This window comes from Vulpes lagopus, chromosome 21 (genome assembly GCF_018345385.1).
Source record: "Vulpes lagopus strain Blue_001 chromosome 21, ASM1834538v1, whole genome shotgun sequence".
Lineage (NCBI taxonomy): Eukaryota > Metazoa > Chordata > Mammalia > Carnivora > Canidae > Vulpes > Vulpes lagopus.
The window spans coordinates 38,821,112-38,844,427 of record NC_054844.1 but is presented as its reverse complement, the minus strand read 5'-3'; the positions used below and the strand labels follow the sequence as shown (position 1 = coordinate 38,844,427).

Genomic DNA, 23,316 nt, shown 5'->3' with positions numbered 1-23,316 from the left:
CTGGGGCCTGGGTACTGACCTTTTGCACAGTGTAGGAAGACTCTGCATGATGCAAAGACTGCATTGGTCCCAGAGGGAAATGAGGAAAAGAAGCCTGGCCAGGGGCCCACCCCAGGGTGGACTGGCATAGGGTGGGCCCCAAAGGCATCTGTCTGGTCAGGGGTGGACTCAGGCCTACTTGGACTTGGGCTGGGGGCCCAGCAGTAAGAGATACTTAGTCGGGGTAGAGGTCTGCAGAGACTGGACTTGGGAATGTCTCGGGAAGGAGAAGCTTTCTCCTATTGTCCTGAGGCCATTGTTGTTGCTTTAAATCCCATTTAGCCATCAGCTACATTAGCCATAGTAGGAGTTCAGGTCTCCCCAGAGGAGGGCTAGAGCCACTTGCCCTATATTCTTGGTATTCTCCATGGGGGCGGCTCCAATTTCTATCCCTTAGTCTTCAAGTCAGTGGACCAAGAGTCTCCTTATCCCATCACCTTTGGTCTGGAGCAGACGATACCCCAGGGAAGTACTCCCACCCTAGCATCCCAGGAGAGCCTCCCAGAGTAGGGAGACAGCAGCCCAGGCACATCCCACTTCCCTCTAACATATTCCCTTACTGCCTTGAGTCCTGGTCCATTTTTTCGGGCTGTGGAGGCCAGAGCCAAGAGCTGGAGCTGGTTGGGCAAGAGCAGGTGGGTAAATTTCACACACTTTGTCCCTCTGTGTTGCTTGTCAGGATGGCATCAGTGTTGGGTAGCTCCACTGCAAGCAATGTCAGGGCCTCCTCTGTGGCTTTCCACAGCTCCCTTCCTTAAAAGGATGACATCCAACCTTCCTCCCATGGCCCATTTCTGTCCCACACCACCCTGACCCCCGGGAAGCTGCCCAGGCTGGTGATGAAAGGTCTCAGAACTTGCCCAGGGTGGAGGTGGAAAAGCACTCGGCTTCACTTGTGGCCTTGAGATGAGTCACTCCCTCTCTAATGGCCTCAGTTTCTATGCTCTGACACCAGAGAGATTGGGCTGCAGCATATGAAGGGGCCGGTTCCTTATGCTTCACCAGACACTGTCACTGCCCACACTTTCCAGCAGTGACAGGGCCTGGCCTGCTTGCTACCTGGAGAGCCGTAATCAACCCAGAAATCTTGTTGACAAAGCTAAGGGCAGAGTTTCCACTGGAAAAAAGCAGCTTGCAGGAATAATTGTTGTTGATAAGAAGTGGAAATATATCTCAGTAAGCTATGTTTCTCCAGCCCCACTGTCTGGGGCCCTGTGGGTTCCTCCCTCTGGGTTCTGCTCAACTCCTGGAAGCTGCCAGTGCTCCCAAGGGTAACAGGACAGTCAGCTAAGAAAGAGTCTTGGTGAATGGCCTTGGGAGTGGAGCCGATAGGATGGTTTCTAGGGAGTGGCCCACTAACCCTTGATCCTAGGATCATATGGGATGTCAGTCCATGACTTTTATCGGGTTCTCGAAGGTGATGTATATTCCTCAAAGGTTTAATTAAGAAGCACCTTCAGGGGCACCTGGGTGGCTCAGTCAGTTGAGTGTCTGACTCTTGGTTTCAGCTCAGGTCATGATACCAGGGTCATGGGATCGAGCCCTGCATCAGGCTCCGTCAGCAGGGAATCTGCTTGACTCTCTCTCCCTCTACCTCTGCCACTACCACCTCCTCAAATAAATAAGTAAATCTTTAAAAATATAAATAAGAAGTACCTTCGGGGTAAATTCCTTCCTACAACTGCTGAGTCTTCAGTCACTTAATTTCACATCCTTCGGTCAGGTCAGTCGTTAAATGGTTTAGGATGCTTTGCCTGTGTTCTTAGTGCTGCGGTGCTGGGGGCCAGCCTCCCCTGGACGCGGCTGAGCTAAAGCCGGAGGAGGCAGGCGGGCTTGGGGGAGCTTATGCAGCTACTCACACTCTCCTACAGAGCCCTTGCCTTGCCCTGGAGGCTGTTCTCTCCAGGCGAAGGGCACGGAGGCAGACGCTGCATTCGCCCCCTTAATTACTGCCCTTGTGGGAGTCATGGTCATACCTGGGAAGTTCAGGAGGTCTGAGCCAACGTTAAGTGTAGCCCCCGGTATCTTCTCTGCTTCTCTCCTGCAACCTCACTTACATCATAAACGTCATAAAGTTTTCTACTTTTTATAACAGTTTCCCAGCGGGTGAGGACTGGGCCCTGGTCTAACCTGCACGATGGCACCATGAGGTGGTCCCGCCAACCCTTTCTGCAGAAACTCTGTGGGAATGGCCTAGTACTTCAACTTATGGCCACCTTAGATGGCTGTAAAGGGCTGGTCTCAGCGATGGAAAGCTACAGGGGCTATTTCATCTGTGCATAGTGAAGAACTTTCTAAGCATACAGCCATCCAAAGAACGTGGATTGCCATGGGAGATAGTTCTCCATCAGGAAAAATACTCAAGTACAAGTTGGAGTATTATAGAGGGGAATTTAAGATGGTTGGACTGGGTAGAGTTTCCTTCCAGTCTTGAGATGTCTGAGGTGACGGATGTCTGTTGGGTTTTACTTTGGACATTAGAGTCTGCAGAACATGATTTCCAGCCATTCTCACTAATTGTGTGTGTGTGTGTGTGTGTGTGTGTGTGTGTGTGTGTGTGTGTAGGGCCTGGGAACACAATGAAGCAAGAAATAGTTTGGACACAAGTTCTGTTTATACAATATACTTTTCCTCTCCCCTTTCCCTCTTTTTCACTCTGTTCCCCCTCAGCTCCTTCTGGGAGGTGATGCTGAGACTGTTCTGGAAACAACAAAAAAGAAATGTGGATACATGTTGAGGATGGTGGGAAGGAAGAAAAGGCATCACCTTAGCTGGCCATGGCATTGCTCTACCTGAGTTATGCTAGAATAAAGAGATGACCAAAAGTGAGGCAGGTCCTATCGCGTTCAGGACCCTGTGGACAGAGCTGAAAAGATGATGAAGTAAAAAACACCAAGGAAAGGGTGTGCATGCACAAGCTCGTGTATAGCATGGCTGGCACACGCACAGGCCCATTTACTCCAGAGAGCACTACTCCCACATGTGGTTCGCTCTGTGTGTGCTGATTTCAGGAAGAAGAATTTTCTTTCCCTATTCTGGGAAATCACTTAGCTTTCCATTTCTTTCTAGAAGGAGGGGGAGCTCTGAGCCAATGTCAACAATTAGAAAGCTCGGTTTTGATCACTCCAGGCCTAGCTTGGTGAGCAAGAGCCCCTCTCCTGGGCTCCCCTTCTCCGTGGGGCCCAAGAGGGGCCCCACCACTCAGGCCCTTCCTGGTCCTTAGCATCTGAGGGTGAGTGAACCTCACTTGCACTAGCATGGTGCTGGGGCCCAACGGGTTCCAGAGGGGGTCCAAGAGGAAGCTCAGTGAGTGGTCGTATGGCCTCATTGTGATGGGAAATCCAGCCTTGGAGCTGCACACTTTCAGGGCTGGAATACACTTGAGAGGTCAGACCTCTTGTCCACGGCTTATGGGATATTTCAGGGTCATGGCTTTACCGCCCTCAGGACTCCGAGGAGGGTTCAGTGAGTGTGGTGGGGTTAAAGAGCCCAGCGGCACTTTGATCCTTGTCTTCCTGGCTCTGCCCAGCACACCCTGCAGCCACCACCCCGAGAGACTGTTCTGGGTGAGCCTGCCTGGGGATGCCCATTTAGCAAAAGCCCTGGAAGAGGGGGTACGTGTTGTGTGAGCTAACAGACAGACAAGTAGGAGGGGCAGTGGCTGTGGCTTCAATGACTGGAAGGAAACACGTTATCTCCTCACTTCTTGCTAAGGCAAGGTCAGGACTGGGTCACGCTCAGGCAGGGGTTTTGATGTGGGATGCAGTCCCCAGGGGAATGGAAGCCAGGGGCTTTCTGCAGAGTTGAGCTCCTCACCCCACGTCTCCAAGGCTCAGTGCCAGGGGTTTGGGTATTTCTAAAGCAGGGCAGGAGGGGGTTGCTCTGGGGACAGTCCCAGCAGAAGTAATAGGACGTTCTGTGTACTCAGAACATGAATTGTAGGGAGGGGTGGGGGTTGTATGATGTGGCAAAGGGGGGTGGCAGTAAGCACTTTTTTTCCACTTGTCCTTTTCCTACCCTGTGCCTTTGCCCCACTTTCCATGCACATGAACTTCAGGCTAAATCTAGGTTAATCTCTCCTGAAAGGACCATCCAGTAGTGCACAGTCGCGTGGGGAGGAGGGGCTAGTCTGCTGAGTGGGGTTTGCCCAGTAAGAGGGGCTGACTGGCAGGAAGGGGATCCTGGCTCGTGCCTGCCATCCTCTGACTCCGGGAGCCGTGGAAGGAGAAGTGCCATGACGTGCTTCCATCATGACCAGGGGATTGTTCTCTTCCTTGCTCCCTGACTTAGTGGAAGCGGAGGGCATGCAGCGCTCAGGGCTGGGGAGATGACGAAGCCCTCTCCCTTAGGAAAGGCAGCAGAGCGGGGACTCAGGGGCCAGCTGCCTAAGTTCAAAGCCAGGCTCCAGAGACAGTCCACATCCCTGTGCCTTAGTTTCCCCATGGCTGAAACAGGAATGATAACAGGGCCAGCCTGCTGAGGTTGTCCTGAGGCTCCAATGAATGAGCATCCTGGAGAGCTCGGAGCAGGGCTCAGCACAGAGTACGGCCTGGCGGCTGGTGACTGTCACTGGAACAGGAGGGGTCAGCAGGAGTCGGGGGAAGCATCTGGGCATGGAGCTCAGTTTGTCCTTGTTTGGCCCCTGGCCCCACCACTGGGCCATGGCACCCTGGGCAAGTCACTCAAAGTAGTCTGGACCTCGGCTTTGCCGTCTGGAAAGTGGGACTGCTCCCCACCTCACAGGATTGTCATGAGGCTTCTGTCGGCGGTACGTATAGCGCCTGGCGGCCTGGCACATGGTACATACTCCGGACACGCTTTTCTTTTTTTTTTTTTTAGATTTTATTTATTTATTCATGAGACACATACACAGAGAGAGGCAGAGACACAGGCAGAGGGGGGAGCAGGCTCCATGCGGGGAGCCCGACGCGGGACTCGATCCCCGACCCCAGGATCACAACCTGAGCCGAAGGCAGATGCTCAGCCACTGAGCCCCCCAGGCACCCCAGCAGTGGTCCTTTCTGTACCGGCTCAGCCCTCACCTCAGCCCCCGAGGAGCGCAGGGAGTCTGGGGATCGATAAGGCCGCTAAGGCCGCGGGCCAGAGCCCAGCAGAGTGGTCAGCTGCGGGCTGTGGGCAGGACCAGCAGGGGGAGCAAAGGAGGGCCTGGCTTGGGGGTAAGTGACAACCCGTCTGTCTCCACCAGGTGGGCCTCCGGCCACCCACGGCCCTTGGGAGCAGGCCAGCCCGGCTCAGGTTGTTTCTGCTCATTGACCCCCCACCCCGGGCATATTCCCCGGATGTTCCTTGGGGGCTGGCAGTGCCCAAGGGGAGGCCAAATGGGCTCGGTGGGCTGACGGTCCCAGGGCCCACGTCTTGGAATTGTCTTGGGCCCTTCCCTTCCCTGCCGGTGGGGGCCTCAGGGAGGCAGAGAAAAAAAGGCTGGGGGTCTGGACCTTCCCTGTCTGGACCTTCCCCGTCTGGGGATTGGCTTAAAGGCCTTCGCCAGGGTTGGGGTCAGGCACCTCCTGCTGGCATCGGGGGAGGGAGGAAGCGGGCCTGTGTGTGTGTGTGTGTGTGTGGCCTGTCTCCACGGTAGACAAGCAGGCTGGGTGTGGGTAGGAGTGGGAAGGGTGACTTTCTGGCAGCCCCACCTCAATGACCCAGCATCTACTACCACATGGCCTCTGGGCCCAGAGTCAGCCCACCTCCAGCCTCTGCTGAGGCCGGGGCGTGGAGCCGGCTCAGGAAGAGCTAAAAGTGGCAGAAAACATCCTGTTTGAAAGCAGTGAGTTGCTGTATTTAACCCCTGCAGCCCTTGCTCCGCCCACACCCGGTCTGCTGGGACAGGGATCCCAGGCACCTGTCTTTTTTTTTTTTTTTTTTTGGTTAAGATTTCATTTATTTATTCATGAGAGACAGAGAGAGAGGCAGAGACACAGGCAGAGGGAGAAGCAGGCTCCCTGCCCAGAGCCCGACACGGGACTCGATCCTGGGACTCCAGGACCGCGCCCCAGGCCAAAGGCGGCGCTAAACTACAGAGCCACCCAGGGATCCCCCCAAACACCTGTCTTTGAGGCTGTCCCAAGAGGCCAGGCCCTGAGGTGTCTCTGCAGTACTAGCTGGGGGCGGGGGGGTGTCCTTTCCCTGCAATGTGCCAGGCCGCCCTCTGGCTCTGCTCCCCATTGAACATCCCTCAAATCTTGGGGGGTGATGCCATGGGAGCAGCAGGGCTCCCTCAGGAAGAAAGCCCTCCCTCCCTCCAACCCCCTCTGCTCTGAAAGAAACAGGGGCACCCACAGCAGGGTGTTGGAGGCTCCTTCCATTTGCCACGTGCTGGGTGCTGCCCCCCACCCGTCCCCGCTGCTCCTCGCTACTCCCTGCCCCAAGGGAGGGCCGGTCCCGGCCGCTGCCTGGCTCCCACGCCCTCACCCCTGCCGGTGACGACTTGGCACCCTGACCTGGAGACTAAAGTCTCTGGAAGAAACCCCGCCTGCTGCTTCCCGGGCTCGTAGAGGACTGGCTGTGAGGGCAGTGTGAGCTGCGGGTAAAGTGTTTCCCTTGTTCCTTCCAGAGGCCTTTTGGTTGGACGTGTCTGTGACCTCCCAGAAGGGCATCCCTGGGCTCAACTGACCTGCCCCCCTGCTCCTTCAGGTGGGTCTTTCCTCATCAGCCACAGCTTCCCTGGCCTTCTGTGGGCCGGCGCAGGTGCCGCAGGAGGGAGGGGTCAAGGGGAGGGAGAGAACACTACCCCTATCCCGGGCTTTGCAAATGCGGGTCAGGCAGAACCCGTGGTGCCCAGAGCCAGCTGAGACCCAGAGCCAGCTGCAGGCGGGCGGGGTGGGGGCGCAGAAGGGAGGGGCTCCCGACTCCCAGGCCGGGGCCCCAGGGGACTGTCTAGCCTGGTGATGTTTCCTGCCCAGCTCCAGTCTTTTCTCTCTCTCTCCGGCCCCCCACAGTCTCTGCCTACCATTCCTGGGACAGTCAGCTCTCAGGCCATATGTGCCTGGGCCTCTTTTCTGCCTCTAGACTCTAGGCCTGGGCCCTGGTTCCGTGGTAGCAGCAAATAACCCCAAGCAGGGCTGAGTTTTCTCTCAACTCCCCTGAAACGGTCCTGTTTTCTGTGGGCCTCTGGCTGCTGGGTCCAGCCTTCCGTCCGGCCTGACCAGGGCCCGGGCCTCTACCCCTGGCCAGCAGCCCTCCTGATGTCAAGCTCGCCCAGTGGCAGGACAGCACTGTTGCCGTGCTGGGGTGTCCTGTTGCTCCAACTCTCCTGCATCATGACATCTCCAGTGTGCCATGTGATGATGCACACTTGTGGGACTGATTCAACTGGTATTCCCCCCACGCCCACATTTGATTTCTCTTTTTTCCACCGAATCCACCAGATGTTTGGTCGCCTGGATGACACAGACTCTGTAGCAACCTCATGATGATTGAGAGTTGCAACATCTCAGCTGACCTGGGGTTAAGCCACAAGCATCCTAGACAGTTTCTCCTATTGCCCCACGATGGTATTGGGCCTCTGGGATCCCTGCCCACAGCTTGGACTTGGGATGGGCTACAGGGACAATGTTGACAAACCCACAGGCGCTTTTTCTTCTATTTTTAATTGTCTAGCAATTGTGCAATGTTGTATATACACAGACGGGCATATAAAACACAACATCGTGTTTAAATAATAATAATAAATAAAAATAAGACGATACCATATACCTACCACTCGAAGAAATAGAATATAGTTACTACATAAGACTTCTGCGTGCCTGTCCCCCATCTCAGTCCCTCAGAAGTTTCTGTTAATCATTCCTTTTTTTTTTTTTTTAAAGTCTCTCTCTCTGAATGTGTATATGTATAAACATTGCAGTTGAACAAGTATCAGTCTAGCTGTGATGGGGACGGCAATAGTGTCACTATTAGTGCATTACAGTTCCCAGGAAAAGAAAAGCTGAGAGAGGCAGTTCAGGGAGCTACAGCCATCTGTGATCAGGGTTCCCTCCACCTCTCTCCTTATCTGTCCTACTTTCTTCCTTTGGCTTGAAGCTTTTTCTGGAATTAAAAAAAAAAAATTAGGTGTTTGCTTTGTGTATTTTGTAATCATAGTTGCTAGAGATACCTCAAGCGGTGGGCTTCTGGGGCCTCGTTTATAAAGAGAGAGACAGTAACAGCACTTATCTCTTTGGGTGATACGAAGAGTAAATGGGATAAGACACTAAGGGGCTTTGGTTTGCCAAACCTCAGCTCAGAGGTTATGTTGGAAAGAAGCTCAGAGCCTCTCCCAAGGGCCCCCCTGGAATCTCCCTCTCTCACCTCGGGGCAGGAGAACACGGCACTGGCTCCTAACTGGCTTTCTCTCTTGTGTTTCTTCTGCCCCGAGGGACCCTCCTGCCCTGGGGTCAAGGGGCCACTTAACCCTGCAATGGCCCTTGTGAGGACCCAGAGAAAAGTGGGAGGCAGCAGGCTCTGAAGCATTTTGGGGAGGCCCGAGGAGCTCTGGGCCTGACATCGTGAAGCCGAGGGCTCAATTTGTCTACTGGAAGAGTGAAGTCAGCTGCTTCCTGAGAAGGGCTCCCCAAAGCTATTAGATTTTGTTCCCTCTCTTTCCTGTCTCCTCAAGTGTGAAATCCATCTCTGGATGATAATGCCTATTTATACAAGCCATGTCTGAAAACCAAAGTAGTTAATTGTATATGACTCACCTTATTCAGAAGGATGTTCAGATCAGTGTGTTAAGTTTATACTGGGGGGAGGAAAAAGAAGAGGCAACAAGATTTTGATTGCCTTGGTGCCAGGACAGCAGGGACACAGGCCTGTCACTGCGGACCTGTGTGGCTGCGAGGCACTGGGAAGGAAAGAGGCCTCTGCCCTGCTGCAGTTCTGCTACGGAGATGAGCCAATGCTGGTGGTAGGCGTATGTTCACTCATGTAATCCTTCCTCACACCCTGTAAAGAAAACGCCATTCTTCGGGTGAGGGTGGTAGGGCACAGACAGGCTAAACACGTCACCCAAAGTAGCGTGGTAGGCGGCAGGTGCAGCGTGTGAACCCAAACCCTACCATGAGCCGCTCCACCGCCGGGCCACTGCAGGTCTCTCCAGACTTGGGTTAGGGAGCCCTGCTTCTGCTCCCCAGGGAGTCACGAGGTGAGGGCGCCCAAGAAATCCTGCTCAGGCCTGGGACCTGGGGAGCTGCCCAGGCGCATGGGGGTGGGGGCGCGAAGGATGCTAGCCAGCCCTGGCACTGACTCCAGCGCCGGCCTCGGCCTGCCTGCCATTCTTACAGGGATGGAGGCCACCGCAGCCAGCACTTCCTTGCCTGACCCTGGCGATTTTGACCGGAACGTGCCCCGAATCTGTGGGGTGTGCGGAGACCGAGCCACAGGCTTTCACTTCAACGCTATGACCTGTGAAGGCTGCAAAGGCTTCTTCAGGTGAGTCCTCCCCAAGGGCAAGGGGAAGCAGAGGAAGCAAGGTCTCCCATGAAAAGAACCCCTGCATCTCCCGTGTCTCCTTCCTTCCCATGCCCATGGAACATGCCAGCTCTTCCCCACCCTGGGAGTGACAGGGTCTTGGTGAGATTATCTTCCTCCTCCCTTCCCCTCAGCTCCAGCTCTGGCCTCTGCCCCTCTCAGAGATGATGTTTCCAAGGTTGTTGCCTACGTGCCCATCTTTCCATTACGCCTTGGACCCACGGCCCCCTACCGGAACCTGTGTGTCTGTCCTTCTGGAGTGAACCTCTGAACAGATTGATGATCAGAGGCATGTCCTTGGGAAAACCCCAGAACTTGGCTTCGGAGCTTGTCCTCTGATCCAAATCAAACCATTCCTTGGAACAAGGGAAACTGCACCCTGGCTGGATCTCCATTCTTGATCTGCGCCCGTATCTTCACCCGTGGCTTGCTGTCCCGGGTTAGAAAGCTCAGGCGATGTCAGCAATGTGCCAGCGTTCCTGTTCAGTCAGGGCCAGTTTCTCTGCCGGCTGCCTCCTCTTGTCTCCAATGAGCCCAGTGTCACAAGTATGAACAGTATGGGGAAAGTACTGGAAAGGCTGGACGCAGGGTGTGCCCATCCAAAGCCAGGAAGGGAGGATGGGAGAGTGATGAATTGCAATACAGGACTGGGAACCATGAGAAACGTGGGCTTGGCATATATTGGAGAGAGAGCAAGAGGGAGGATTGTGGAAAAACTTATCAAAAAGAATGCTTCTGTATAATAGTCTTAATTGGAGGTGAATTAAAAAAAAGAACAGGGCTTTGGCCACCAAGAGAGGAAAGAGTGAACCAAGTCCAGGACAAGGATGCTGAGGTCGGCCTCATTCTCTGAACCAAAGGGCTCACCCAATGGCTTTGAGGGCAGAGTGAATCAGAGCCTGGGACTTGCACGATGCCTGCCCCCCCCCCCCCAACTCTGGGACTCATGGGCCATCTGTGAACACAGCCTGCGACCCACCTGCCCTCTGTCCCGGGAATCAGCAGGCCTGGAGTTTCATTGCCTTGAGCAATCACTGGGCAGCGGGGTTTCTGTGGGTGCTAATTGACTGGCCTGGCACGGGTTGCCCGCTTGGCTTCCTGGCAGGCTGCTCCCCAGCTTGGGGAACCAGACTGGCAGCATCGCTGGCTCAAGATCCTGTTGCCACGTCTCTCATTCCTCGGCACTTCCTGCAGAGTGGGCCTTCCAGAGACCAGGTGCCACCTGGACCCTTTTCTGCAGGTAGAGAAGGGGGGTGGGTACACCCATGAGGGCTGCTTCTTATCATAAAAGGAGTCAGAAATGTGTGGGCTACGAGCTGACCGTGCCATTGTATGTTCTTGCTCAAATCTTTCAACTTCTCTGTTTCAGTCACCTCAACTAAGCACATGAGTTTGATATCTGACCCCTTTCATATATAGCATTAATCTGAGGATTGATGAGATGACATGTATAAAAGTGCCTTAAAAGACATAAAGTAGGGATCCCCGGGTGGCTCAGCGGTTTGGAGCCTGCCTTCGGCCCAGGGTGTGATCCTGGAGTCCTGGGATCAAATCCCCCATCGGGCTTCCTGCTAGAGCCTTCTTCTCCCTCCACCTGTGTCTCTGCCTCTCTCATATGTGTCTCTCATGAATAAATAAATAAAATCTTAAAAAAAAAAGACATAAAGTATAGGGGTGCCTAGGTGGCATCGTTGGTTAAGTGACCAACACTTGGTTTTGGCTCAGGTTCTGATCTCAGGGTCATGAGATTCAAGCCCTGCATCAGGCTCTGTGCTCAGCACAGTCTGCTTAAGACTCTCTCTCCCTCTTCCTGTGCCCCTCTTCTCTCTCCCTCTTAGATAAATAAATCTTTTTAAAAAAAAGACATAAAGTACAATATGTTATTTTCAGCTTGATGGGTCAATACTTATGTCTTTAATGGGACACTGCCCTAAGAAAATAAACACAAGTGTCTCCAGCCATCGCTCTTCTTTTGTTTTTTCTTTCACACACTCACTCACCAGATCTTAACGAACATCTGTGATCAAGGCACTGGGCTAAGAGCTGGCAATATGAGGACTTTCACCAAAGGCCCTATGTCACCAGTCTGCAACCCAAAGGTCTCCAACAGTTCTTGGGGCTGTTTGGTTAATCCAGAGACTCATGCCCCCAATTCCCTTTTTCCAGGCCACCTATCCATGGGGTTCAGCTCTGGGAGATAGAACTCTTAGGTGGCTGCTTATGGGGTAATGACATATTGGAAGTCAGTTCCTCAAGAGTGGCTCCAATCCCCATGCACCTGTGCTTCCTGCCCTTGGACACACTACTAGGCCCCGAATCCTTGAGACAGGACCATGTTAGGCATCTGGGTGGAGAGAGGACAGGTTCCCTTATGCCCAGGGTCAGGTGTGGGAAATGGCCAAATGGACAGGGACCGTATGTTTGCACATCTGTGTCACCACAGTGTGGCTCTGATGCCTGTGGTCACATTATGCTGTCACTCACCCTCGGCCCCTCCCTCCAACAACCCCTACATGAAAGTGCTGGCATTATGGGCAGCCTGCTACTTGTCTTGTTACCCTGTCCTTATCCACCTTATATCTTTCCTGTCCCTGCCTTGATGACTGGGCCAGGCTGCACTTTCTGAAAAGTCAACATCTCTTATTGTTTGTCTTGATCTTGTTTGATAAACACACACACACACACACACGATAGATCTTCATTATTTCAGGGATTCTGTATTTGCAAACTTGCCCACCTATTAAAATTTCCTTATAATCCCCACATCAATGCTTGCAGCATTTCTGTGGTCATTTCTGGACAAGCTCAGAGTGATGAAAAATTCAAGTCCCCTGGTGCACACATTCCCAGGCAAGACAGAACAAGGTGATATTCCGCCTCCTTGTTTCAGCTGTCATGCTACAAAAGAGTGTCCTTTTCGTGGGCTGTCTAGAGCCACAGTTTGTGGTTTTTTGCTTTTTGATGGTTATCTCACTAAGACGGCCCTAAGCATGGTGCCGAAGTGCTGTTGAGTGCTCTTAGGCACAAGGAAGCTTCAACGTGCTTTGTAGAGAAAACCTGTGCTTAAGAAGCTTCTTTCAGACATGAGCTATAGTGCTATTGGCCAAGTTCAGTGTTCATGAATCAACAACGTATATTACATAAGGCATCTTTAAATGGAAAGCACACATGAACAAGGTTATGTATTGCTTGATTGATGAAAATATTGTGACCAGAGGCTCGCAGGAGGCTAACCCTGGGAACAGTGGTTCCGGATGTGTTAGTTCTGTGTTCATGTTGACTTCACAGAACCAATGTGCCAATGAGAGGAATCCACTAAATATACACACTTGCTCCTCTTTTCTCCCCAATTGCCCTGCTTCTCCTTTGCTTCAACCAAATTCTATTCAGCGTTTTTCTGTTTTAGTCTAGTTCAAATAGAACCCTCTTGTCGCTTCTGTCTGTTTGCGAAACCCTGATCCCAGGAAGAAAGGTCTATACTGGTGGGAGGTACCTTCTCTGTCAGACTCCACAACCTTAGAAAGACAAAGATAAGTTCAACCATGCCCTTGCTCTCAGGGAGTTCACTCAGCCCTTTCATGGTCATTCTCAAGGAAAAAGCATCCCTTCATGCTGAGTCACGGGTGATTTTCCCAGCCCTGGGGACCAGTAATGCCATTTGACCATTCATTGTTTGGTTTGACTTCGAAGAGAGTCAAACTAACCTGCCTGAGGATCTACTTGTGGTCATCCCAGCAGGTCCAAAACTCATAATCAAACCAAAATGGGATTAGGAAGGTTGGACAGAGACCACGGTTCTATTGATCTATGATCAGAAATTAGAGACCATCATGGGCCAATTCCTCCTATAAGTTATTTCTTGCTCTTTCTGCCTCCTGCTTCTCTGGAATAGATGGACATCCTCAGGGAAAAAATGATATTTCTAGTGTGAATAAAACATTGGCATAGGCAGGCTTCTAAAAGGCTATGTGTCCTGGTTATGTAAACACCAGCACATAAGGGCCAGAGGGGAAAAGTATGTAGGTCTACTACAAAGTGGATAGTGGGGTGATCTATGGATGTGAACGAATCTCGGGTCATGGGTGGCTTAGTCCAGGCTCTAATATAAAGGGAAAGGTATAAAGGACAGAGAAGAAAATCAGAGGGACCCCTCTGATGAAGAGAGTGAAGATTTAAGAGGTGGTCCTGGAAGGCAGGATTGAGAAACAGATCTAGCGTCTGCCTCTTCCGCGTGTCTTCTCCCTGCCTGTTGATACCTCCTTCACCCAGACACTGAAGCCGTGCACTGCAAATATCAAGCCAACAAATACAGTGGGGAGAAATGCTTTCTCGTTTGCTGGCCCCGAGGTTCTCAGGGACCTCATTAACTATGAGTTCTGTGGAGTGCAGGGGGCAAAAGGGAGGCTGGTAAGGATCCGGGAACAGGAGGAATGTCCTGGCTTTCAGGAAGGCCTTGTGACTGATACTTCAGGAGCCGTGATGTGAAGGGGAGCAGAGAAATGGGGGAGATGTCCAACGACTTCAGACTCCCAAGTGCTCACCAGCACTGGAGGAAACAGAGAGGAGAGAGGAGGAGCTGCCCAGGGCATTCTATGGGCACAAGTAAATGAGTCACCACGAAGTCAGTGTTGCTGGAGAAAACTTTGTCCATTCAGCTTGGCAGCTGGCCCCCTTCCGTGGCGGCTCAAGGCTGTGAATGAAAGAGAACAAGGAAGGTTATCTATGGATGGGCCCAGAGGAGTTTTGGAGGCTTGAGCAGAGGAGGCCAGAATATTTGGAGAGGAAATGTCACTGGGGTTGTCAAGAAAGGTAGCTGCAAGCGTGTGAAGAAGGTCTTATGTATCTTTGGGAACTCAGCACTTTCAGCAGGGCTCACTGGTGTGAAGTCACTCTCAGGACACCTAGGAGGTCCTCTCTGTGCTATGGCAGTATAGGGCCAGCAGAGAGGACCACCAAGGCTTACCCCACACTCCCAAACCGCCCATCTCAGGGACTGCCTCTATCCCAATGGCTTTGTCCTAGAGGAGACCTTCAAGCAGCCTCTGCTGCATGCTCTTGGATTTTTTTTTTTTCTTTAATTTACTTGGGAGAGAGCAAGCGCGCAAAGAGCACAAGTAGGGGACAGAGGGAGGAAAGGGCAGAGGAAGAGGGAAAAGCAGGTTCCTCGCCACCGAGCAGGAAACCTGACGCAGGGCTCGATCCCAGGACCCTGGGATCATGACCTGAGCTGAAGGCCGACACTTAACTGACTGAGTCACCCAGGTGCCCTGGACTTTAGGGGGCATGTTTGGACTGCTGCTCTGGCTTGGATTGGGACATGGTAAATTCATGCCGAGGACCATTATTGGGGAAGAATACCGGAAGCTTTGGAATCAAACAGATCTCAATTCTGATCCCATCTTCACACTTACTAGCTGTGTGACAAGAAGCAAGTGATCTAACTTCCCAGCGCCTTTCCCTATCACCTGTAGGGTAGGGATAGAGCCTACCTGCGAGGCTACTGGGCGCGTCGGAGGGAATGTCCGAAGTCCTGGCACAGAAGGCTCTCAGGAGGTGCTCGCTGTTATCCTCGTCCTTCCGTAGAGCTTGTGTCTGAGAGCAGAAGTCCTTTTCTCTCCTCTAACACAGAACCTGAGTGTGTGTGTAAATAACCCCTGCGTATGGTTTAAAAAGCAGCAGCGAATAAATAGTTCAAAAGGACATCTAAGCGAAGCGTACGTCGTCTCTACCCCATTCTCACGTCCCTACCTCCTCCCGAAGCTGTCACTGTGACCAGCTCATTGTGTTCACTTCCAAACTCTTTTTTTTAATCTTTTTTTTATTTTTTTTTAATTTTATTTTATTTATTTATGATAGGCACACAGTGAGAGAGAGAGGCAGAGACACAGGCAGAGGGAGAAGCAGGCTCCATGCACCGGGAGCCTGACGTGGGATTCGATCCCGAGTCTCCAGGATCGCGCCCTGGGCCAAAGGCAGGCGCCAAACCACTGCACCACCCAGGGATCCCTCCAAACTCTTTATATAAAAAAGCGTGTGTCTGGGTTCACGTGGTGTGCGCGCACACTCACACCTGCACAGGACGATGGGAGTACACAGTCCTCGCCCTCTTGCATCTTGCTCTGACCTACTACAGAATGTTTGCTCAGTCTAGTTCCCGGGTCCACGTTCTTCCTCTGTCCTTTCCACAGCCCCATCACTTTGTGCGGATGCACTATGGTGTAACGGACCCTTCTCTTTTGATGAGCATCCAGGCTCCGTCCTCTGCTTCTCTGTACAGGGCTGCAGTGACCACCTTCTTTACGCACGTACCTTTGGGCCCGTGGACTGATTTATTCGCATGATGAATTCCTGGAAGTAGATTTGCTGCCTTAAAGGCTCTTAGTGTTTTACATGTCGGTGGATGTTGCCAAACTGGCCTCCAAAAAAAAGGCCTCGTGCTCTTTTTACCATAGTGTGAAAGTAGCTTCCTTTACGGTTGGTTTTTAAGCCCCCCCGGGGAAGCCCTTGATGCTGCCACATACAAATGTGCCGTGTAGGTCCCACCTATCAGACCATGTAGGCCTTTCCCAGAAGGCCCTCCATCAGGCTCTGGTATCCAGATACTCAGAGTGGCAGTGGAGACAAAGCCAGAGCTGGCACTGGGCCCCAGGCTTGGGTTTTATAAGGTGTGTCTCTGATGATAGGGCCACCTACCCGGGCCTGAGACCCTGGCCCCAGGCACTTCATGCTTCTGTGAATAGCCTGTCTGTCATGTTTTGATGAATTGGTCAATGTCCTCTCTCACCCCTGACTTTCTAGAAACTGTGTTTATATTTAGTCCGGTTGCACCACCCCAACCCCTCCTTCCTGAGCTGGGATATAATTGCCAACCACCCAGAGGATGACAGGGTCCAGGCTCAGAGAGCAGCTAAGGCAATGCGCTCCCATGGAAACTCGCAGCTCTTGTTTCTCAAAACCAAACCAGCTCACAAGCAATTAGCATTGGGAGGAAGGCAGGGCATGGGGTGTGGATCTTCGGGACAAAGCACAGAGCCAGAGCTGGGCCATCTGCCTGCCCTGACTTCTCACGGGCAGAGGCTAGATGACAGCCACATGCGTGGAAGTGCCCCTAGAAGGCAGGAGAATGGGGAAGAACTGGGCCCCAGAGCCCACGGGACCCACAGCCCTGGCAACTATACTGGGCTGGGCGCACCTGAAAGCCGGTTTGGGGGAGGACCTGGGTCTGCCTGCTGGAGCTGGTGAGGGAGCCTTCCATCCCCTGAACACTGATCGACACTCCAGAGTGTGACAGCTCTTCGTGCTCGCTAACCTCCATCTCCCTGGGTACAACTCCGGGGTCTCTTCTCTGATTCTGTATCTAGAGGAGCCAAGGAAGAGCTGCTTAGTATAATTTTTCATAATAATAATTTAAGAGCTCTATAAATTTACAGGCTGCTTTCTGCATCACGCAAATAGCGTGGGGACGTGTTGCACAGTTGGTGGGCTTTGGGACGAAGTACGGCAAAGGGTAAAGAGCACACACCTGTGTGGCATCCTTACCCTAGATCTGAGCCTTGCTGTGGGGATAGTGTACCCGGCCAGAAGGACTTTTAGCATTTTTTTTCTTCCTTCCTTTCCTCCCCTCCCCTTCCCTCCCTCTCCCTCCCTCTCCCTCCCTCCCTCCCTCCCTCCCTCCCTTTCTTCTCTTTCTCCTCCTCCTCCTTTGCCTCTTAGTATTCATGAGCTCCCTTCCCTTCTGTAACTACAAAGCTGGAAGCAAGGACACTGGTGTTTTTCCTCCCAGTATTTTCTTTTAAGCCAGCCCTGCATTTTGGGGGGATTTCTACCCAACCAACCTCATTGGAGTCCATTCCTGTTGTCAGGCAAAACTGGGCTGAGTGGCCAGTTCCAACTCTTCTATGTGTGGAAGCCTGGGCTGGGCTTCAGATTTACAGTGAGGAAGACAAAAGAAAGGTGGTGAAGTGCCACAACCTCTTTCTGAGCAACCTTGCAGCTGGGGAGATGCCCACCCGTGAAAGTCAGAGACAGGTGCGCTAGAGCCCACGGACGGAGCAACAGACGTGGGGGATGCGGGGCTGCCTCCCAGCTGGGGCGTCAGGAAGCTCTTGGCCCCCAGCGCAGGATTGGTGGGATGCTCTGGCTCATGTGTCTGGAGGTGCTCCTTTTGGTCCCCAAAGCCCTGGAGAATTCACAGGAAGAGCTCCGAGCCAGACAAGACAGCGGGTGGGAGGATAGGACCGACCCTAAGCTCCTGGGCAGAATGCCTGGTTGTAAAAAAAACAAAACAAAACAAAAAACCAACAACAAAGGGAAATGAGAGTTTACTCTGAATTAGAAACTTCTGGCCTTTGAGTAAGTTTAGAGAATTACGGGCATTCTGGGGCCTGAACATTTGTGGTAACAGCCAGAGCCTCAGAAACCATGAGTGGGAAGGAGTAAAGGGGTGAATCAATCTTATGTCCTGTGGTGATGGTAGCCTCTCATTTCGGGGTAGCCAAGGTACCTCCATACTTGCCTGTCCCTCTGGAGAGCGGCAATAGATGAATGGAGGCCCAAGGAGAAAGGCTGTTTGTTTCCATAAAGGTAGACAAAAGCCTGATACGTCTCTGGGCAGTCACCACAGGGTGGCTGTGGCGTTGGTGGGCTGGACTCTACCCCAATAGCCTTATGTTATCCCACCTTCCCACATAGACCGGTCTACTGGGGTGGGGTGGGGGGTGGGGGTGCCCTTTGGGTCAGGAAACAGGTAACAGGAAAGTGCTGGGGGCCCAGGTCCCAAACCAAGAGCAGCCACCTCATGGGCCTTGAGCTGTTGGCCTGTGGGCTCCATTTCATTGAGCAGCTTGAGTTTCTAGGGATGAGAGCGGTAGGCTCCAACCAAGAAGCCAAAAGCTGAGCCTCACATCTCTAACAGCCAACGGGGGAGCCTTCACTTCTTGCCAAATCACCTCACTGATGAGTTTCCTCCCCTCAGTAGTCTCACCTATAAAACGAGGACATACGCCAATGGTCTCTTGGGAGTCTGATTGCCTGTGACTGCTACAGGTCATTTCTATGTTCTCTTCTCCTCCAGCCCATGGGTCAGGTTGGTTTGTCCCCTTCTGTCCAGGTCAACTGATGAGTATGTTTGCCCTAAACCCCGAATGTCTTCTAGCGAATGTGAACAGTGAAGAAACATAACCAAGAAACATAACTAGTGTGTGACCGGCTCATCTCTGAGAGAGGGAAATGGTTGGGCCTGGGCCTTTACTTAAAGACTTGAGCATCTCCTCGGAAGATGCTGCTGCTCACAGAGAAAGGGATTTTGCCACCATCTTTCCCCAACCAAATCCTGTCACTTGTTCCAGGGCAAAAACAAAAAAAAAAAAAGTGGGGCCTGCACCTGCTAGGGCTGGGAAGAGTATGAGGAACCTCTAGGACACGGGAAGCTTCCCAAAAGTCCCATGGGGTGCAGTGTTCAAGCTTGCTCATGCACGCATGGGCACACATGTGTATGTACGCGCGTGCACGTGTGTGATTTTACATAGGATACCAGGGGCCCCGGGGGTACCGGCTTCGTAGCTAAGAGCCTGCGGTAGGTCTCTGTCCTGGCAAAGCCCTTGCTTCCTCTGCCTCTCAAAAGGCCAAGGCCAGACCTGAGGTCTCCCACCCACTCATCTGGCCTTTTCTCTCTGGGTGTGTTGTCTGGATGCCTCAAGCTATAGTTGGGGCCCTTTCTCCCTTCTGCGTGCACCTGCGCACGTGTCTGTCCCTGGACCAGGGATGCTCTAGTCATAGATCTCCAGCCTCTGGATGACTTAAAGCCTCCACCAGCGTCCTCACCTCCCCAAGAGGCTCCCTAGAAGCAGTGAGGGCTGCTCTGCAGATTTTCGTATTTAAAAAAAGTTTCACTAGGTTAATTCACTCACGTTTCCTGTGTAATTAAAAACAAAAAAAAAAGAGCGTGGGAAGTAGAGTATCATAAAAGTAAATCAGGGGCGCCAGGCTGGCTCAGTTGGTACAGCAGGTGACTCTTGATCTCAGGGTCATGAATTCAAGCCCCACATTGGGTATAGAGCTCACTAAAAAAAATAAAAAATAAAAATAGAGAGTCCCATGTCAGGCTCCCTGTGTGGAGCCTGCTTCTCCTTCTGCCTGTGTCTCTGCCTCTCTGTCTTTCTGTCTCTCTCTCAAAAATAAATAAAATCTTTTAAAAAATAAATTAAAAATAAAAGTAATAATAAATAAATCCTTTCAAATCTTAAAAAAAAAACAAAAAACAAAAAAGAAATCAAAGCAATGATGGGAGCAGAGAAAGAAGGAGGAGGCACCCAGAGTGTAGAGGTGGGGAGTGGTGGTCGCTGAGGGGGCCTAGGGCTGGGCCCCAAGTCCTCTGTGGGAGACATGGAGACCCAGGCGGTCGGGGGGTTGTGGGCAGGGCTCGGGGGTCCCAGCCCCTGCAGGCAGCCAGGGCTGAGACTGGCAGGTGGGTGACCCGGAGGTGGCATGTGCTCTCTCCCCGGGCAGGCGAAGCATGAAGCGGAAGGCGCTGTTCACTTGTCCCTTTAACGGGGACTGTCGTATCACCAAGGACAACCGCCGCCACTGCCAGGCCTGCCGGCTCAAGCGCTGTGTGGACATCGGCATGATGAAGGAGTGTGAGTGTTCCGGGCCCAGGGCAGGGGTAGCCCGGGAGGGGGACTGTTTGAGCTGCTCTTCGGGCAGCTTTGGCCCCACCGGGCTGCGTGCGGTTCCCCTGGGGCTGCAGGCACCCGGGGCCTGGAGCTGGGGCGCTGCGGCCAGGACAGCAGGGTCAGAGGCCCCAAGGGGGTCCTGCGAGCCTCTTGGGGATCTGTGTCGCAGAGTCCTGGGAGGGGCCTCACCCTCTCCCGTGTGACCCATCTCCCAGATGGGTCCTCCTCTAGGAAGGCGTCACTATTGTCACCTCTCTGTTCCTCAACCTCCTGGGAAAAGGCAAGGCTCAAGGACCCAGGGTTCTTTGGACTTTGGGAGAGTGAGCTGCTGAGGCTGGGGAAGGGCAGGAGTGATGGGGAGAATAAATATGCAGAGCCTGGCTGGCATCGGGTGCCCCAGCCTTCCAGCCACTCTGGCCCCACGGGCAGATCTGGGGGCCGGAGACCAGGGAAGACCAGGGGGAAAGAGCCTGTGAGGGGGAGCACTGGACTCTAGGATGATCCTCTGGATCCAGATGGAGAGAGAAGGGCGGTCCTATAGGACATCCTGTCCAGCTCTGGGGTTGGAGGAGAGGACGAATGGCAGATTCATTTGTTCCAACCCTCAGTTAAAAACAACCCCTGGACTTTGCATCTGAGCGCTGGTACAGTTACTTGGTAACCAGAACAGCCATCGAATTCAGTAGCGCCTAGCAGGGGCTGGTCAGGCCCTCCCTGGGCTGGAGACCAGAGCTGTGGGCCGGCCTGGGCACAGGTGCCCTCTGCACATCCGGCCCCCCTGCTGCCTCTTGCTCACTCCTGTCTGCAGTCTGCACACTGATCCCGTCCTTGGCCCTGGGACAGGGCTTATGCCCCGCTAAGCTGGGGACCTGAGGAGGCTTAGGAGGGGTGCTCAGATGCAGGCCCTCCTGGCTATGGGGCTATTGCTTTGGGGGGTGAGGGAAGCAGGTACAGGGAAGATATGTCCAGAACAAGGGAAGAATCACAGGACAGGGCTCAGGAGATGGAAAATTTCCTCCTTGTTGGAAAGAAAAATTCTCTGTTGTTGGGGAACAGAGGCAGGTTACCCTCTGGTGGGTCACAACCCTTCACTCCTGATCCCAGCTCCCCAGTCAACACTGGCAGGCCCTGGAAAAGTTTCCAGGCTGTTGTTCCTCCTCGCCCCCACAGTAGTGCGCAGGCCTGGACATGCTGATCTCTCCTAGCCCGGTCCCCTGCCCCGCCCGACTCCTGTGTTTATCCTGGAGCAGAGGAGGCCGAGGCCTGGTGCCTCATGGGGCTCCTCACGCATTGGCTTAGTGCGGCCTGCTGTGTGCAAGGCCCTAGGGTGGCCACAAACAAGACGCGCTGTGCACAGCCCCTGCTCCTGCCCCCAAGGGGCACACATTCTCCTGGCTCTGCGGCTCCTGCCAACCAAGAACGGTGCAGTTCCACCACTGGGAGTCAGTAAGGCTCTGCCCCAGAAGTTCTGGTTGGGTCCAGCCTCACAGAGGCTCCTTTCCTACATCTCAGGAGGAAGGAGATGTTCTAACAACTCAGAATGGGAAGAACACTTAGAAATCATCTGGGAGTCACAAAGGCAAAAATATCAGGATCGGGGTCAGAAAGCAAGTCTCTATGGCTGCTTCCAGATCTCCCCTGGTCCCCAAAGCGAACACTGCACCCCTGGTGATGAACAGGTCTTGGGTGCATCCGGTGCCCCTGCCCATGAACACCGTGTGCTGAGGGGGGCCAGCAATCCCGAAGTAGACGCCCACCCCCAGCCCCCGACATCTCTGTGCTCCAGCCACCCCAGACACAGCCCCAGTCTTCCCCAACAGAGCCCTGGGCCCCACCCCGCCATCTGCCCGGGGCCGCCCTGTGTCCCCCACTCTCAGGGTGCCAGTGCGGGGACCTGTAGTCTGGGCCCCAGAGCTCCAGTTATTATTATTATTTTTTATTTATTTATGATAGTCACACAGAGAGAGAGAGAGAGAGGCAGAGACACAGGCAGAGGGAGAAGCAGGCTCCATGCACCGGGAGCCCGACGTGGGATTCGATCCCAGGTCTCCAGGATCGTGCCCTGGGCCAAAGGCAGGCGCCAAACCACTGCGCCACCCAGGGATCCCCCCAGAGCTCCAGTTAAATGAAAACCTTGAGCCAGCACTAGGCTCGTTCTTTCCACTACTCGAAGGGAAGGTCCTTCGGGAAAGGCTATGGTTCCCTGCCTCGCGCTAGCCCAGCTTAAAGGCGTCTGTCAGAATGGTCTGGGCCTCCAGCTCCCTAGGAGAGCTGCTCATGTATCATGTGGGCCGGTGGTTGCCTTGAGGCTCAACCTCCCAGAGACAATTTTGTGTCAACATTTGTAAAACCACAGGACACCCCAGGGCTCCCTAGGAAAGGAGCTGCAAACGCAGGCTGCCTTCTGGCAGGGGTTAGAGAAGGGAAGGGAATGGGTCTGAGGACAAATGTTTATCGAGCGCCTACCCAGTGCCAGATACTGCATGGAGCACGCGAGCTTTCTTATCAAATTCTCTCAGGAATCCCTAAATAGGTAAATACTTCTGTTGTTTCTTTCATAGATTAGGGGAAGCTCCGAGGAATTCAGATTTCATGCTTCTAAGCTACTAAGATGGTCTGTTTGCTTCCAAAGGCCCACCCCCAGGGGCCAGGGCTCCTCCACTGCCTGCTGCCCTCAGGGATGGGCTCCAGGGACCGTTTCCATCCAAGACTCCCTTTCTCTCTCTTCAAGTCTTAGATGACTTGACCTTGTCCATGGAGCCTGAGACATTTCATGGTCAACTTCTTGCTTCTTGGTGGCCTGTCCTGCACAGAAACACCTATATGTTCCTTTGCTTAATGTTTTTTCAGATGTAGGTCTTTCCTACTCCACGTTAGCACAGCACCTGGCCCAGCGCAGCTGCTCACTAAATACGTGTTGAATGACTGAATATTAGCTCCCCGTGATGCTTCTTTGCATCTCTACATCTCCCACTGGTCTACAGGTCCGGAATATCTCCCAAATCTGATATTGTCTATGTCATTCACTTGGAAACACGTTATATTTTCTTGTCTGATGTTGCCCTTAGGCCACCTGGGGCAACTTGAAGTGTTTTTAAGTTGTTCATGCTTCCAGATCTTGACTTCCAACTGCAAT

The 23,316-nt window shown here is 53.1% G+C and overlaps 1 protein-coding gene across 2 annotated transcripts in view; it reads left to right on the top strand.

Annotated features, from left to right (window-relative positions):
• The window catches only part of VDR (vitamin D receptor), a 56,840-nt gene that overhangs the window by 14,605 nt on the left and 18,919 nt on the right, over positions 1–23,316 (top strand). For both annotated transcript variants that reach the window (XM_041736234.1, XM_041736233.1), the window contains 3 exons: positions 6,614–6,693; positions 9,321–9,468; positions 20,014–20,144. In XM_041736234.1, the coding sequence (XP_041592168.1) occupies positions 9,323–9,468; positions 20,014–20,144 (277 nt within the window). In that variant the 5' untranslated portion in view covers positions 6,614–6,693; positions 9,321–9,322. The remainder of the gene's footprint in view (positions 1–6,613; positions 6,694–9,320; positions 9,469–20,013; positions 20,145–23,316) is intronic.